Source organism: Vitis vinifera, chromosome 19 (genome assembly GCF_030704535.1).
Source record: "Vitis vinifera cultivar Pinot Noir 40024 chromosome 19, ASM3070453v1".
Classification (NCBI taxonomy): domain Eukaryota; kingdom Viridiplantae; phylum Streptophyta; class Magnoliopsida; order Vitales; family Vitaceae; genus Vitis; species Vitis vinifera.
This window is the reverse complement of record NC_081823.1, coordinates 8,552,190-8,569,699: the sequence shown is the minus strand read 5'-3', so window position 1 is coordinate 8,569,699 and position 17,510 is coordinate 8,552,190. Positions and strand designations below refer to the sequence as shown.

The 17,510-nt window shown below is 34.9% G+C and overlaps 1 protein-coding gene across 5 annotated transcripts in view; it reads left to right on the top strand.

The window, feature by feature from the left end:
- Nucleotides 1-214: 214 nt before the first annotated feature.
- The window catches only part of LOC100263445 (probable helicase MAGATAMA 3), a 39,685-nt gene continuing 22,389 nt past the window's right edge, over nt 215-17,510 (top strand). Inside the window, exons 1-8 of one of the 5 annotated variants that reach the window (XM_010646267.3) lie at nt 215-399; nt 489-642; nt 923-1,056; nt 1,388-1,597; nt 2,382-2,573; nt 2,768-2,803; nt 10,253-10,328; nt 10,497-10,563. In XM_010646267.3, the coding sequence (XP_010644569.1) occupies nt 295-399; nt 489-642; nt 923-1,056; nt 1,388-1,597; nt 2,382-2,573; nt 2,768-2,803; nt 10,253-10,328; nt 10,497-10,563 (974 nt within the window). In that variant the 5' untranslated portion in view covers nt 215-294. Of the gene's footprint in view, nt 400-488; nt 643-785; nt 828-922; nt 1,057-1,387; nt 1,598-2,381; nt 2,574-2,767; nt 2,804-10,242; nt 10,329-10,496; nt 10,564-17,510 lie in introns of those variants that run through there. The other 4 variants (XM_010646268.3, XM_019217412.2, XM_059735328.1 and 1 more) reach the window with 4 other exon arrangements.

Sequence of the window (17,510 nt, the reverse complement as noted above, 5' to 3'; positions counted from 1 at the left end):
TGATCAACAACGTAAGTTGCGCCTTAAAAAATTAATTATTTATCAAACTTGAGAGACCCAAAATGCCACTATGAATATAACTATGACCACGGAATAGAAATCAGCCCACTTACACAGTCCAATAGTTCAGAATTTGGGCCGGCCTAGTCTCAGCCCATTATCACATAACTCTAGTAAACTAACGTCGTTTGCTTCTTGGGAATAAATCCTCTGCTGCGCGTTCCCTCGGATTCAAGCCCACCTTTCTTAAACCCTTCTACTCTCGCTCTGCGGTTTTCTCTGTGAATGTGAGTAATGGCTATTGTCGACAAGAAGTCGCTTGAAGAAGAAGCCTGTATTCTTCGTTTCTGCAAAATAGTTCTGGGTTGGGACTATGTCCAACTCCTCAAAGAATCCAAGGTCAATAATCTAAGTTTTCTATCCAAAATTCATGAGTTTGGTTTTTCAAATCAGACAAAATTGAAATATAAAGTGGTTTCATGAAGCAGAAAAACAGCAGAAATATTGGTGATGGAAGTGCTCCGGGCCTGAGGAAGGTGAAGGATACATACACTGACATAGATGATTATCTCGCAACTTTCGAGCCTCTTCTTTTTGAAGAAGTAAAAGCCCAGATCGTGCAGGGCAGGGATGAAGAAGAGGGTATGTTTCTTTCGCAGAAAACTCAAGAAAACAAAGTAAAATTAAAGATTTTTAGTATTTGCTTCCCGTTGATTTCCTTTATTGTTTTTTCCCTATGGTTTCTCGACTGCCAAACGGATGTAATTTCTATTTTTTATTTTTAAAGGTTTATAATGCGACCCAGATAGCTACGCTCTAGATAAAATGTAAATGTTTACATTTTTTATTTTATTCTTTTATTTTGAAGTTTACAATGTAATCCAGACAGAAACTAAAATACTATTTTTGATGGGCATTGCAGTGTCAGAGTGGAAGTTTGCGATAGTCCGAGAATGCAGTGAGACTGATGGGTTTAGTATACCGGTGGTTGGTTATAAGGCAGAGGAGGGTGAATCAATTTCACAAAATGATCTATTACTGCTCTCAAAAACAAAGGTGCCCACTCGTTTTATCTAAAATGTGATGAATCAATTTCACAAGATAATCAATTTCTGCTCTGAAAAACAAAGATAGCCCTGTAATTGTATTCAAATCATGCGTTTTAGTGCGTCATCAAATTGTGGATACTAAATTAAATGCACTTTTGCTCTCTTTGATTTTTTTTTTTCTTTTCAATTATATGTGACTACAAGGATTTGTTCATTATTTTTGCGTCTTTTGGATTTGAAAGAAGTGAATTTGTATTTCAAAATGAATGGTATTGTTTATCAGAATTGATCAATGTTACCGGGAATGCTTAAGTATTTGGAAGGGGTTTCTTTTGCAGTTTCAAGAGGGTACAAGACTGCCAACTACATATGCTTTTGCATTAGCAGAGCATCGTCAGGGAGATTTACTTAGAGTAAGAATGTGGTTAGATGGAGAGGTCAAGGGAATTAATACAGATGAAGTTGTATCTTGTCCAAGGTTGTTGAGCATGCACTCTCTTATTGGTAATCTTATTAATGATCCAAATAGAGGTTTGTATATTCTGAAGGTAAGCTTTTCCTTGAGAAATTAGTTGTGCTTGTAAAAATTTTTTGTTTTGTTTCTATGGTATGGCTCTTATATTTTGCTAAAGTTATATTGCTGTGAAAAATATTTTAATTTGTTAAAAACGTGCAAAAATAGAACTTTTATGGGGTATTCTATTCTTTCTTAACTCTTGCTCTTGCCAAATACTTGAAAATTTTGGCATACACTAAAATATACAAGATAAAGGATTTATACTTCTCCTTGAACATTGTTGATAAGAATAAAAATGAAAAGACCAAAATTTCTTTCTTAGTTTCCTTGTTCTGATATCCTTCAGAATTATAATCTCTCAATACATAGGATATTTGGTGCTTTTTTAAGCATTCGGTATCTAAAATACTACACAAGCAGTCACTGAAAGGAATCATTGAATCATGTTTTCAACATACATCACATACATAATTTCTGATGCTACAAGTGGAATCTGGAAAGTTCATAAACCTGGAAGGTTATTTGATGTGGGGCCCATTTATCATTATTAATTTAGGTTAGCCGCTAACAAACCAAACTTATGCCACTTTTAGAGGAGTTCTACTTGATGTTATTCAACTCAACTGGTTTTCGGTTTGTGATTCAAAATTTTGAGATTGGTGGGGAATGCCTTTGTGTTTTTGTGTTGGGGGTTTCTGTTACTTTGATCAGGATCTGTATTTTGAGGGAAGGACCTCTCATCCATCTCTTGTACTTTTATTATCATTAATAATTTTTTTGTTTCTAATAATAAAAAACAATCCAAACTTATGCAGATTTGCAGTTTATCAACTATTGTTCGTGAATATATTGGTTTACAATCCATTGGGTCTCTCCCCTTCAAGGACTTGATATTAACAGCGACTGACAGCAGTCCTAGTCCTGGTGAACAGTCCTGGAAAATTCCTAGACCATTGATGGAGTTTATTGAGACAAATCACAATGAATCTCAACTAGCAGCAATACATGTGAGTTTCTACTCAAATGATCAAATGTAGTTGTTAATACTTAGTTGTATGAATCCAAGATCTCTCCCTCTCTCTCTCTCTCTCTCTCTCTCTCTCTCTTGCTCTTTCTCTTTCTCTTGCCCTCCTTTGTCTTTATTTTTATTTTATGTTTTAGGGTTCCATCAATTCTCAATGGAAATGATGGTTTGCTGCAGGCAAGTCTTTCACGTAAAGCCTTTGTCCTGATACAGGTTTGACTCTTGGTTTCTTGAAGTGCTTCTGTTTGTTTATTTTGATCTGCATTCTTTTCAGCTTATTGTGTTTTATATTTGCAATGTTATTATTATTATTTTTTGATTCCCATATTATATTGAACTAGACTGTTGAGTGAATATCTTGATCAACTATGGCTGAACCAATCATGCTTATGTGTATGTTAAGTAAAGATTTATCATAAATCTTGTGCTATTATGAATGTTTCAAACAGAAATCCACATGGAATTTAGATCAAGTATGCTCTAGTTACCTTCACTTAATGGTAGGTGAAGAAGTCGAGGAACATTTCGATTACTTACTTCATATCAATGAATTAGTTTGTTTCTAATAAAAAAATTCATTAGTAATTAATGCATGAGGCAAGGCAGTGGCATCTATAAATAAAAATTTAAAGTTCTTGTAGTTGATTTGTAGTTCTGAATATATATAGAAGAATTTTGGATGCAAGGTGTTGTGACAGAGATGTGGAGGTTCCAAGTGAGTTCTAGTAGGGAACCACACCCCCACCCCCACCCCCACCCCCACCCCCACCCCCCTCCCCCTCCCCCTCCCCCTCCCCCTCCCCATCCTGCTATACCCGCCCACCCCATAAAAAAAGAAGAGTTACACATCACCACAAAAAAAAAAAAAAAAAAAAAAAAAAAAAAAATTCCAAGGCTCATCAACTTGAAAAGGGTAGTGAAAATATAAGAACTTATTAACAGTAGCACACTACCAATGTTAATGCATTTGCTTATTGTTTCTATTACTAATGTACTCTACTTTTATGTACCCAATTCTAACACATTTATGCTCTTTATACAAATCCTAAAAAGGTTAAAAGGGTCATTTCTCATGTGGAGCCTTTGCATGTGTCATGTTTTTCTTCTTTAGCTTTTCTACACTAGTTAGAGACTCAGAGCCAAATGCTTTTGTTAGTCCAATACCTTATACTACTAGGCTAGGTAGTCATATCAAGGTTGGATTGTCCTATGTGCCATAGATTTTAGTGGGAGGCTACATTATGGCTTTAAATTTGAGGATTGTTTAATGAAAACATAATAGGATATGTTATTTAAGAGGTTCTTTTGTAGATTGACTAATGGAAGCTCTATTGAAACATTTAAAAGGAATTTTGTTTTTAAGTAGATTGAAATTTGATCTTGTGATATAGCTTAGAAAGTAACTGAAGAAAGAAGCGAGAAAAGAAAAGAAATCGTGGAAGATGAGGTGTGAGGGTAGTGTTACCTCATGAGTTTTTCTATGGTATAACTTATAAGTAGTGAGCACCTTAAAATTACAAAAGTTCCATTCTAACGCAAGTCACAAAGGTAGCTTTTTATCCCATTGAATGCTCCCCCTCAAAACTTGGGTGTTTATCACTTATGTCTTGCATTCCTAGTTTATTTTGGAAAGCAGTACTTTGAACTTGTTATTTTCAATTTCTACTATATTATCACTTATGTCCTACTTAGTGAACTTTTCTACTATATTATCTTCAATTCTTACATTGTCATCATAAGATCTAATGGGTTCTTTGTTACAAAACCCTAATTCACTAAATAAAGTCTTCTTGGTAGGACTTGCAGGAATTCACTAAGTAAAATCTTTATCCTTTTTTGAATAAAAATTCACCAAGTAAAAATCTTCAATTCAGTTCACAAATCCTAGAAGCCATTGCTTTGAATTCTCCCTAGATTATTTCATGCACAAAAAATCAAGCTTGTAAAAAGGATGGTTCAATGCGAAGGATCAATAACAACAAAAAGGGAGAATTTCTTATCCTTGATAAAGAATAGAGTTTAGGATATCACTAAAATTGCTCTCCCTATTATAAATCCTTGCAGAACTTATTGTTGAATCATCATATGATGATGATGGGGTTTAAGAATCCTACATTGCTTTCAGCCTGCCAGGGTAGCCAAGTTGGTTAGGGTGAATGTTGGGTGGTCCTAGTAAGAGGCACATGGTCTCAGGTTTGAATCCTGTTGTTGATGACACCCTGATTTACCTGGTGCTAGTTGTTGTGGGTGAGGTCAACACCCCGAGGTTTGTGTCCTCATGGAGAGTCCTAAGGGTTTGACTATAGAAGGTTCCTCAGTTATAAAAAAAAAAAAAAAGGAAAAGAAAAATTCCTAGATTGCTTTCCAAAATCCACTAACATTGATATAACCATCTAACAACTATGTTGGTGTCCTTTCCATTGGAACACAAATCATAGATGCTTCTAAGTTATAAATACTACATGATGAGGGTATGTTTTTCACTTGGGAAGTTACATGGGGAAGAATAATGACCTTAAATCCCCTCAGAAACAAGGTTGGAGGATGCCAAATTGATGTTACTTTGTAAAGGAGAAGAAGAAATGGCTAATCTCATCCTCCTTCAGTGTTCTAAAGTAGTTATGTTATGGCAGTTAATGTATGCTCTCTTTAGAGTCCAATGGGTGGTGTTCTCCTTAGTCAAAGATGTTCTTCTTGGCTAACATGGTTCCTTTGTTGGGGAGAAAAGAAAGAAAGCTTGGAGAGCAGTTCCTTTGTGCTTAGATTGGACCATATGAAAGGAGAAAAATAGGGGAGCGTTTGGAAACCATTGAACAAGTGGATCAAGTAATCAAACAATCATTTATGTACAATTTTTTGCAGTGGGTTAGTGTGTATATAAGCAATTGCTCATTGCCCATATTTGATATTATTGATTGGTTGAGCTCTAACTAAAGTGAGGATGTTGTTTTTCGTGTAGCCCTTAGCCGTGTTTGGCCTTTAGGTGCCATGTATACACTGTGTGTGCTTTTGTGCTACTCCTTGTTAGGTGCTATTAATACAATTTATTTTTTCCTATAAAAAAAAAATCCTACATTTTCATAGTGAGTTACTTTCCTTATAAAAATACCATCACCATTTACCTAAGAAAGTTCTATTTCTAGTAGAAGTCCTTAAAACCTAAGTCCACTTCACTCCTAAGTCCATGTACCTTGATTTATCTTACCAAATGTTCTCTCACCCATTCACTAATACTTGACCAAAGTCAGTCATTGCATATTCTTAGGTGGTGTTTGTTTTTTGACTGAATAGAAAAAGTTGGCTTTTTCTATTAAGCTAAAAGTACCTTATTAATATTAACCAACATCACTAAAATGAACTTGTTATCAATAAGTTTAATTTAATTATGTTGGTTGATGTAAATGAATTACTTTTAGCTGAATAGAAAAAGTCAAATATTTTGGCTTTTTCTATTCAGCCAAAAAACAAACACCACCTTAGTACTAGAAGTAATCTTAATGAGGATCTCAAAGATGGATTTTGGATACATAGTACATAGGGATATATGCTAGACAAGACTAGATAGAGGTGATGTGGTGAGTAATGGCCTCTAAACCAAGTTTTTGTATGGTGTATTATGTGGGTGAGTAGGCATTTAAAGATTCATTTCCAATTTGTTTTATTGCTTCTCTTAGAAATGCTTAGATGGCTGATTTTTGGGAAAGGGGGAGAGGGCAGTTATTGGAACTCATATTTGGAGAAATTTCCATGATTGGGATTTTGGGACTTGCACTTGTTCCTTCATACTGGAGTATTCCAATGAGGGAAGGATGTCATGAACAGTTGGTTTGGAGGTCCTCGAAGAATTGTTAGCTTCTTGGTCAAGTCATTTTGCTTTTCATTCTATGTTCCTGCCTGTTTCCTCTAAGGAAGTGTGGTCCACAAAGCTCTTTCTTAAGTTTGTTTCTATGCTTGGGAGATGGTGTGGGAGAGAATACTCATGATGGATCCGCTTATGAAGGGACTTTGGTCTTCTAGTAGTTGGTGTTGCCTTTGCAAGCATTGTGGGTGTCAATGATATACTTATTTATTGTAGATTGCCCAGTGGTGTATAATCTTTGTCATCCCTTTTGTTTAGAATCTCCTGGGTGTGCTGCCTTGGTTGCTGAAGGATTTTGCTATTGGACTGTCAGCCATCAGGTGAGTTTTGTGGGGAGGAGCTGAAGAAGATTTGGAAGGCAGTCCTTCTCTTCCTCTTCCCATGTATATTGAAAAGAATGGAATCATAAAATTTTTGAAGGTTTGTGGAATCAATAAGGGTCTTCTTTCCAAATGGAATTGGCGATTTGCAAATGAAAGAGAGGCTTTGTGGAATCAAGTGATTAGAGGGAAGTATGGGAAAGATAGAGGGGGTTGGTGCTCTCGGGAAGTGAGAGAGGCGCATGGTGTGGGGCTTTGGAAAGGAATAAGGATGGACTGGGAGTTGGTGGGTGCCCGGATTTATTTCAGTGTTGGCAATGGGAGGAGGGTGAGATTTTGGAGGGATAGATGGTGTGGGGATTCCCCTTTGTGTGAGTCTTTTCCTTCCCCTTTTGCTTTGTCTGTTGACAAGGAAGCTTGGGTGACAGATTTTTGGGATCCCTCGGTTGAGGGGGGTCGGAGGGGTTGGAATCCCTGTTTTTCAAGAGCCCTAAATGATTGGGAGGTGGAAAGATTTCTGGAGCGTCTTCACGGGAAGAGAGTGCTTGGAGATGTGGATGATATGGTGGTTTGGACCGAAACAAAGAGTGGCAAGTTCTCGGTCAAGTCTCTCTACCTTGCTCTAGAAGCAGACTGCACTTATTTGTTTCCCTCTAGCTGTATTTGGAATGTGTGGGTACAACCCAAAATTAGTTTCTTTGCATGGGAGGCTACGTGGGGTAAAGCCTTAACCCTAGATCTTGTTCAGAAAAGAGGATGGGCCTTGGCAAATAGATGTTTTATGTGTCTTGAGAATGAGGAGACCATAGACCATCTTCTTTTTCATTGTTCAAAAACAAGGGTCCTATGAGAGTTACTCTTTACTTTGTTTGGGGTGTCTTGGGTGCTGCCCTCTTCAGTTAGAGAGACTCTCCTTAGCTGGACATGGTTCTTTTATGGGCAAAAAACGCAGGAAGGTGTGGAAAGCTGTTCCTCTTTACATATTTTGGACGGTTTGGAAGACCAGAAATAGATTGGCCTTCAAGGATGATGTGTTGTCAATCCAGATATTGAAATACTCTTTTGTTTATTCTCTTTGGTCTGAGGCTAAGTTGTTTATAGTTGAATGCTTCAACTATGGTTAATTTTATTGATTGGTTGGGATCCTATTAAGGTTGTTTTTTGGGCCAGCTGGATGTTGTTCTCATTCTTCTTTTTCTTTGGCCCTTTTGGTGGTGGGTGTATAGGTTTGTATACCTTGAGTCACTTTTTGGCGTCTCTTTATATATGAAATTCTCTTTACTCATAAAAAAAAAGGAAAGACTAGAAGGGTTGGTGAAAAATGCATTAATCAATTCTTTATTTTATTTAGTCTCTGGATTCAGCAAGAATTGACATTAGTTGACTTTTAGATGTCATTGATTGTTTGGGAAGGGGTTGAGGTGCAGTTGGACCTTTTTTTTGGGTTTTTACTCTCTCTGTATACATCCTGCACTTGAATTGCAACCCTTTTTATTAGACACCTATTAATAAAACTTCAATTTGCTTATAAAAAAAAACTATACGTGATTCTGCCTCCTGAAGACAAGACAGATTTTCCAACCAGGTCTCAGAATTTGAGAACTATTGGTTTACCCCTATGGGAAGATCTAGAGAAGATAGTGGCAAGCCTGCTGAAATGACCTTGATCCATATATCTGACAGTGTGCTTTTATCTAAATGTTATTACTTGACAATAAGATCCAGAAAGATAAATTTAATGGTAAGAGCTAATAATTGTTTCCTTTTAAGAAAATAATAATATCATATGCAAACTGAAGGTGGGACATTGTAAGATTGTTTCTCCTGACCTCAAAGCCCTTTATGAAACCTCGAGCCTCAGCACTCATCATCATTCTGCTCAAAACATCTACTGCAATTGTGAACTGTAAGGGTAGGATTTTCTAGCTAAGTTTACAAGAGGCTAAAATCCAGGCCCTAGGTCAACTATATAGAAGAATTGCAAAACTATCAATTGTGAACTGTAAGGGTAGGATTTTCTAGCTAAGTTTACAAGAGGCTAAAATCCAGGCCCTAGCTCAACTATATAGAAGAATTGCAAAACTATCACAGGAAACAATATTAAATCCATGAGGTGCATATAGAAAATAAATTGTAAAGACCACACACCCTCCTCTCCCAACCTAAGTCTTATGTCTGACAAATGATTAGCTATCAACACAACATTCAGTATCTGACTGCCCTTAATGAGAGCCTCCTCATGAAGCACAAGTCTGATGGGCTCAGGAAGGAAATTGGCAATAATCTTATAAAGATTGAAAACTGAACTAAAGATTCTGTCTTCTTTAACGTCATGTGGCAGCTCTTTTTGGAATAAGGGCAATAATGGTTAAATTAGTGTTCTTATTTATAACCATATTGTTGTGGAATTCATGACATACTTTTGATTGATTGTCTTTTTAAGTCTGCCAAAAATCTTGATAAAAAGATATTGAAAAACTTAGGGCCTGGAGCTTTTTCCTTATCCAATTGAAATATAGTCGCTTCAATTTTTCCTTGGAGGAGGGATGTTCTAACTAAACTGCAGTATTTACAGTGACCAATCTCAACCCTGAATACTCCCACTGTCAACATTTGTCCTAAAATATGGGAGAAGGAGATAGTTAAAACTCATAATATGGTTGTCTAACAGCATGGGCCCTCAACAACTTGTACTTGTTCAGTTTTTGCTTTCTTCTTCAATGGGCCACCTAGTGAAGGGTTTGAAGTTGCAGCCACCTTCTTTCTGATAAGAAATGAGAAGAATATTATATTATTAGGGAATGGTTCACAAAAGATGGTGCTAGATCCTTCAAAAAAGAAGCTGTGCAAGAAGAAAGAGAAAGGAAACCAGCAGGCAGAAAGGAAAAAACAAAGATCAGCCTATAGAAGGCCCCTAACTAAACAAATGCAAGATGCCTATAGATGATCCCTTGGTAGACTCCTCTCTTGGCAAGCCTGTTGACCTTATGGTTTGCTGATTTAGACTTCAAGAAAAGGAACAGCCCTGTTTCACCCATCTAATCCTATATCTTCTCAACAACAGGTTCCTGAAAATAAGGTGCCCTATGATTGCCTCCCAAGGGAGGACCTAAACTTTAGTTTGTTGAGCCAAATATCCTACAGCTCATGGAAGTTACATCCTTTAAGTACTTCTTCGTTAAGGACCTATTTTCTTCATTTGGTCTGTTCTTTCTTTTTCCCTGATTGGTAGTAGCAAATAGGTCTATTGGCTTTTATGAATTTAAGCAAGGAGAAGCCAGAAATAAAAGTTTCTCCTATATTCCTATACTGTCTCAGTCTGACACACTGGAAATTCATTGATCATATATATTTTTAATCTGACTTAATTGCTAATATACTCAAAATCACTATGTTATATCGTTGTCTTTTATTTCTGTTTTATAGTGTTTTCATAACCTAAATATGGTATTTGAGGGCATGCTTTCTTCTAGGGTCCCCCAGGAACAGGAAAAACACAGACTATTCTTGGGCTTCTTAGTGCCATTTTGCATGCAACTCCAGCAAGAGTGCACTCCAGGTGAGAACTTTGAAATTTCTATTTGAGCAGTCAATCTTTAGTCTAGTGAAATGTCTCTATCATTCTTTTTTGGCTGGTTGTTGCTGTGGTCATGATAAATGTGAAATAAGATATGGTGTGCATTCAGATTCCATTCTCTGTTCATTTTCACTTATTTATTTTATCTAGTTTCCTTTTCATGTAGGGGTGGATTGAGTGAAATAAAACGTGGGCCATATTTACCTCTCCAGGAAAAGTATGTAGTTGACTTCTTACTATCTTCTTCCTCCTGATGATGTTAGCCATTTAAAGTGTCTGTAACTTGATTGAGGTTGTGTGGAATGTTCTCTTTCCTGGCTATTTGTTTTTTTAATCTATGATGTCACACACATTTCTATTACATATGATGTTCTGCAGAAAGAATTTGATCATCACTATGAACTTTTTTCATTCTTATGAATACTTTGATTGAAGCTATTTTAGAATGAAGATTAAACTTAAACCTGTAAACATACAGATACAAGTGTAATGGAATCGGAGACACCAGATTCCTGATTCCATAGATTTGACATCTCAAAATTTTATTTTTTAAATCTTTATGTGCCTTCTACGAGGGATTTGGAAGGTAGATACAAGTCATCTCTGTTCATGCTTGTTGGGTAAGGAATGAGTCAAGCATAAAGAACAGTCAGATAAAGTGCTGAGGGAAGCTTAGAAATCTAGGGGAATGCTTGATTCAGTTATGCCAAGTTGTCAACCATGAAGAAAGAGACTGGGTGTTTTGGGGCTCAATATTTTAAAACTTTACATTGATTATGTTTTTCTTGGAACAGGTTTGATAATAGAACTGTTTAGTGAAAATTATGACGAGGAAGAGCAGATAATCTTTGTGTAGTGATTGTGAAGCCGAGCAAGGATATTAAAGTCCTGTTTGGATTGACCTTTTTGAAGCAAAAGATCTTATTTAAGCTCCATAAGTTATGGGAATGAGCCCTCCAAGATTTACTCAGGAAAGGAATAGAAGAGGGTAAAGAAATCTTAAGTTACCCCCATGAAGGGTATTTGGGTAATTTTGCAGATTTATAGTTTTTTAAAGTCATAATGAATAATAGTTGGCTATTTGAGTCTTATTTTGAATAGAAAGTTCTATTTAGAAATTTCTTATTGTACAAGTTCCTATACTTTTGAACATTTCATTTTGTAAAAGCTTTTATTTCTAGGAAGCTGTAAATTTTTTTAAAAATGTGTCTAATTTCTAAAATCTTTTAAAATAAGGCTTTGATTTTCTAAAAGTATCTATTTCTAAACTTTATCTATTTTGTAAAAATCTTTCTTTCTTTTTTCTTTTTTTTTTTTTTTCAGTTAAGGTTTCTAGTTTCTTGTAATCCAATTATTTGGAAGGTTTTAGAGTTCTATCAAAGAATTTAAGTATTATAATATGTTTTTTTTTTTTCTATATTTTGTTTAGTATTTTGAGTTTTCTAAAGTCTATAGCTAAGATTACTAGATGTAACCATGAGAGGAATGATAATTATTACTTTGGTATATGTTGTTGGTCCAATTTCTAACAGCATAAACTTTTATAAGAGTTGGTAGGTTAACATAGTATTAGATTTATCTTTAACTGGAGGTCTTAACTAGAGGTCTTGAGTTCAAATCTCTCATTTCACCTTCTCTTCTTCTTCTCTCACAGAGTTGGTGCAATCCAAAAGATCACCAAATAGGGTAATGGCTATAGATGTGCATTTATACTTTGCCAATTATGGGAAAAAACTGCAATTACCATTTTGATCTTCTAACTTCTGAAAATTGATGAAGATATCCCTCAAGGTGCTACCTGATCAAATTCTAGGGACTTCTAGATTTATTATAAATGCTTACCTCATAAGTGTTCACCTCACTCAAGCACTAAAGCTAAAATTGCCACATCAACCTTTAGTCAATATAAAGAAGTAGAAATCAAGTGCTGTGACAAACAATTCAGCAACCAATCTATTGGAGAATGCATGAGTATTTATATAAGGTTTGCTATCTTAAAATAGTGATAATAATAATTAAATAAAATAAAATTTTAGATTCAAGCTATCAATCTCAGCTCTCTTTCTTCTTCCTTTTGTATCTGCTTTCTCTCTTGTGAAACATCACAACAACTACTGGTCAAAGGATATGATGGGTCCTTTTGTTTTTCACAATTAATAGGAGGGTTTAGAAAGGAAGAAGTATTTAGTGTTCTGGAGAAGGTCGAGTGAGGCTTGGAGTTCTAGAATCTTTCAGGAAAAGTTGAGAAAGGAAGAGATGCGGAATGTACTCCACTTCTATTCCTCCTTGTGGGCCTCTAGTACCATTACCTTTAGAGGCGTTCTACTCAATGTTACTCAACTTAGTTGACTTTTGGTTTGTAATTCAAATGGGTGGATAACAATGACAGGATTTGAGTCCACTTTTGGGGAGATGTTACCTTTGTTTATGCTTAAGTGGCCTATACCTTTGTGTATAGTTCTCCTTGTATAGTGGAGGTGTTTAGTCTTACTTTGATTAGTATTCTGTATTTATGGGGAGAACCATCTCATCCTTCTCTTGTACTTTTTTCATAATTAATATATCTTTTGTTTCCGATAAAAAAAAAAAAGAGTGAGGCTTGGGGTGGGTTTATGGAAAGCAATAAGGAGAGGTTGGAAGTGTGGATCTATCTATTGAATAGATTTGGGAGGTAGCAGTGATGTAGAATCTGGAGGATAGGATGATTGAGGGTGTTCCAAGGATGGGGAATTATCTGTGAAATCATTTTACTGATTCCTTGACCCAACTAGTAGGGAGTTCCTTGCCAAAGCGATTTAGGGTTCACAAAAGTGGGCTTCTTTGCTTGGGAAGCTGTTTAGCGAACAATTTTAACAGTGAGTGAGGAAGAATTTAACCAACAACATTCATTATAGTCTAGCTTGTAATCTGTAGCACCTCTTTCTGTATTTGTTCAGCCTTTCTTGGGTATTCTTCATTGATTAAAGAGGTTTTGTTAAGGTGACATGGAAGTTTTGTTGAAAAATGCCCACGAAAGTTTGGAGGACAACTCCATTATGCTTGTTTTTAACAATGTGAAAGGAGTGAAATTGTAGAATGTTTCAACACTTGGAATAGTGGGTTGAATCTTTAACAGAGTTTTTCTTTGTTCTCTTTTCTTGTGGTCTAGTAAGCCTTAGGATGTGGGATCTTTGTCTTTGTTGCTCCTTGTTTGTTTGTCCATGTTAGTGTTTAGGAGATTGTTAAGTTGTTTCTCCTGTGGCACTCTTTGTATTCTCCTAGTGCACATGGATTGCACCCTCCTTTGTTAAGCTCCTTTTCTTATAAACCTTTCTTTTGTATCTAAAAGAAAAAAGAGGAGTGGGGGAGGAAGGAAAGAAAAATAGTTACTATGAATTCTCCAGTCAAACACTTAAATGATTTGTCATATTTGAAGTTGATCTACATTTGCTTGTTTGTGATTGCAGTTTCTATTGTAGTAGCTCAAGAATGCCTCTTCCATTTTTGGAATGTGGAAACTCATGATTCTCTTATAGTTTTTAATGATTCTTTTTAGTTCATATAGTTTTGTTCGCATTTTGTAAAACTTGTTTCTCGGTCATTGATAAGATTTTAAGATATGCATACATCCAATTGTGTGCTAATGATCTGAATGAAGGTTTATTTGTTTGAGTGGAGTATGGACCCAAAAAAAAATTGTTTAGGACAATGTCAAAGGATAAAATATGAGTGTACACAATGTTTCTCATTGTCCTAAAATTTTGTGAACTTCCATTTATTCCACAAGTCAATCTTAGGTGACTTTCTACTGAAGTTGACTTTAAAACTTTCTATCAGTTTGATAGAGTTTTAGTTTTTAAACTTTTGTAAAATTGTTGGAATTAATTGGTTACATATTTGTTTAGAATATGGGACTAATCAAATATGGAAAACTCTACTCAAAACCCACAAGTGTTTCTTAGAGGATGGAAGGTTTAGAGTGGTCACCCATTTTTGGAGAGAGTGTCGCTTAGCTAAACCGTCCCTTCCCTAAATAGGAGGTGCACTTGGCTATTTTCCTACCGAACAAGGAGAAGGCCCTTGACCTTGATGGTTCTACTATTGTGGTGTATCAAAAGTGTTGGGATGTGATAAAAGAGGACTTGTTGAGAGTGTTTTCAGAGTTCCATAGTAATGGGATAATAAATCAAAGCACCAATGCCATTTTTATTGCCCTTAGGCAAAAAAAAGTCAAACAACCAAACTTTCAGATTTTGGACTTATTAGCTTGGTTACAAGTTTATAGCTAAGGTCTTATTAGGGCATTTAAGAAGTGTTTAATGAAACAATCTTTCTATCTCAAGGAGCCTTCTTGAGGGGAGACAAATTTTGGATGCAGTTTTGATAACCAATTAAGTGGTGGATGAGAAAAGGAGGTCGGGGGAGGGAGGGGTGGTCTTCAAATTGATTTTGAAAAGGCTTATGACCATGTGCTTGAAAAGAAAGGTTTTAGCATAAAATGAAGATCTTGGGTAAGGGGATGCTTGTCTTCAACAAGTTGTGTAGTCCTAGTTAATGGAAATGCCAAAGGTTGGGTTAAAGCCATTAGAGGATTAAGATAAGGAGATCCTCTTTCTCCTTTCCTTTTTACCATTGTAATGGATGTTCTTAATAGGATGATGACTAGAGAGGAGGAAAGTGGTTTATTTGAGGGATTCATAGTTGGTAGGGACAATTTTTCTATCAATATATCCCTTTGTTTTTTCCTATCAAAAAAAAAAAAAAAAAAAAAAAGTTGGTAGGGACAAGACTAGAGTATCTATTTTACAATTTGCAGATGACACCATTTTCTTCTCTAAAGCTTCTCCGGAAATTTTGCATAACCATAAATTAATCCTTTTGGTTTTTGGGCAATTATCAAGGTTGAAAATCAATTTAGGGTAGAACATTTTTTCCGCTATTAATGTAAGCCAAGTGTTGATATCTAGGTTGGCTACGACACTTGACTGGAAAGTTTCAGAGTGACCATTGTCTTATTTGGGTCTTCCTTTAATAGGAAATCCAAAGACAATGAGATTTTGGGGCCCTATGGTTGATAGAGTCTTGAGGAGGTTGGATGAGTGCAAATGACACAATTTTGTTCTCTAAAGCTTCTTCGAAAATTCTGTAAAACCTTAAACTAATCTTTTTGGTTTTTGAGCAATTATCAAGGTTGAAAATCAATTTAGAGAAAAACATTCTTTCTAGTATTAATGTAAGCCAAGAGTTGATATCCAGGTTGGCTACGACACTTGACTGTAAAGTTTCAGAGTGACCACTGTCTTATTTGGGTCTTCCTTTAATAGGGAATCCAAAGACAATGAGATTTTGGGATCTTGTGGTTGATAGTCTTAAGGAGGTTGGATGTGTGGAAAAAGTCCTTTTTGTCTTTGGGGGGAAGGATAACATTAATTTTGTCTTGTTTGTCTTACATTCGTAGTTATTTCCTTTCTCTTTTCATGATTCCAACTTCAATTGTCTTAAAAATTAAGAAAATGCAAAGGGATTTCCTTTGGTTAAGGTCTGGGGAGGGAAATAAAGATCATCTTATCAAGTGGGATGTAGTGTGTAGACCAAAGGAGTTTGGAGGTTTGTGGATTGGGAAGACTTCCTTGAGAAATCGTGCTCTCTTAGGGAAATGAATGTGGAGGTTCTCTAAGGAAAATTGTGGTATTAGACATTAGGTTATTTTGAGTATTTATGGGACACATCCTAATGGATGAGACGCCAACGTTTCGGTTAGATGGTCACACAGATGTCCTTGGAAGGTTGTTGCACAAGTTTTTCAGAACGTTTCCCTACACCCCCCTCTTTGTGGTGGGAAATGGGGAGAGAATCCAATTTTAAGAAGATTTATGGTGGGGAGATCAACCTTGGTGTTCACAATTTTTAGGTCTTTATAAAGTTATCTCAGTGAGAAATCTCATCATTTCAGTTGTCCTTGGTAATTCCTATCCACATTCTTGTAATTTTAACTTTCGACATAATCTTATTGATTTAGAAATTGTACTTCTCAAAAGACTCATGTCTTCACTTTCTACAGCGCACTTGTCTCTTTCTACTGCAAACTCAAGAGCTTGGACATGTTCTCCCTTTGGTTTATTCTCAGTAAAATCTTTTTTCACGGTGTTGTCCAAGTCCTTAAATCCAATCTCATACCTTCTGTCTAATTTTGTTTGGAAATCAAAAGCCCCTTCAAAGGTCAAGGCCTTTACTTGGTTAGTAGTGCACAGAGATAAAAATATCAGTAAACACAAATATATCAGTACTTGGATTTTACTGATATATCGAACATATCGGTAAAATCTTGTAGATATTATAACAAAAATATCGATGGAACAGAAATTGTTTAAAATTCATGGAAATGCTTGGAAAAACTTTAAAAAAATAATAAAATAAGCAAAATACATATATCAAGGTTATTTTGTAAGTGTAATTGACATAGGTTTGATCAAAGATAATATTTATCAATTTTTTTTATAGAAAAAATTAGCTTAAATTCCTTTGATATATTTATATTTATTTATTTTAAAAATTAAAAACTACTTTTATTAAAACATGTTCGACTACATTTTAAATAAAAAATTAAATCGATTCATATAAAATATTTTATTTGAGATTTAATTTCTAAAATTTTATTACAAATTTGTGGTGATAGTTTTTTGCTATTAACATTAATTTATTTAAATAATTAAAATTGTTAAAAATTATATTAGTAATTTATCTTATCAAATTAATTTTAATTTATAAAACATTAGAACTTCATTAATTTTTTTTTAATTTTATATTTTAGCAATTTTTGAATAAATTCATATTTTTAATATTTCAAAATAAAAATATTTAGAATTAAATAAAATTAAAAGGATAAATATAAAAAAAATTTAAAAGTGAAGTGATAGTAATTTTATAAAATAGGATTAATGAGATAAATATGAAAAATAATTAAAAATAAAAGGATAATATAAAATGAAAGTGTAATATAAATTTAAAAAAAAGATAAATTAGAAAAAAATAATTAAAAAAATAAAAAATACGGATAAATATTAAAAAAATGACATATTTTGAAAATTCTTCGATTTATCGGTGATTTTTTCACCTCATTGGCATGTGTTCCCCCAACACAAAAAAATTGGCGATTTTTATGTGTTTTCACTGATTTTTTGTGTA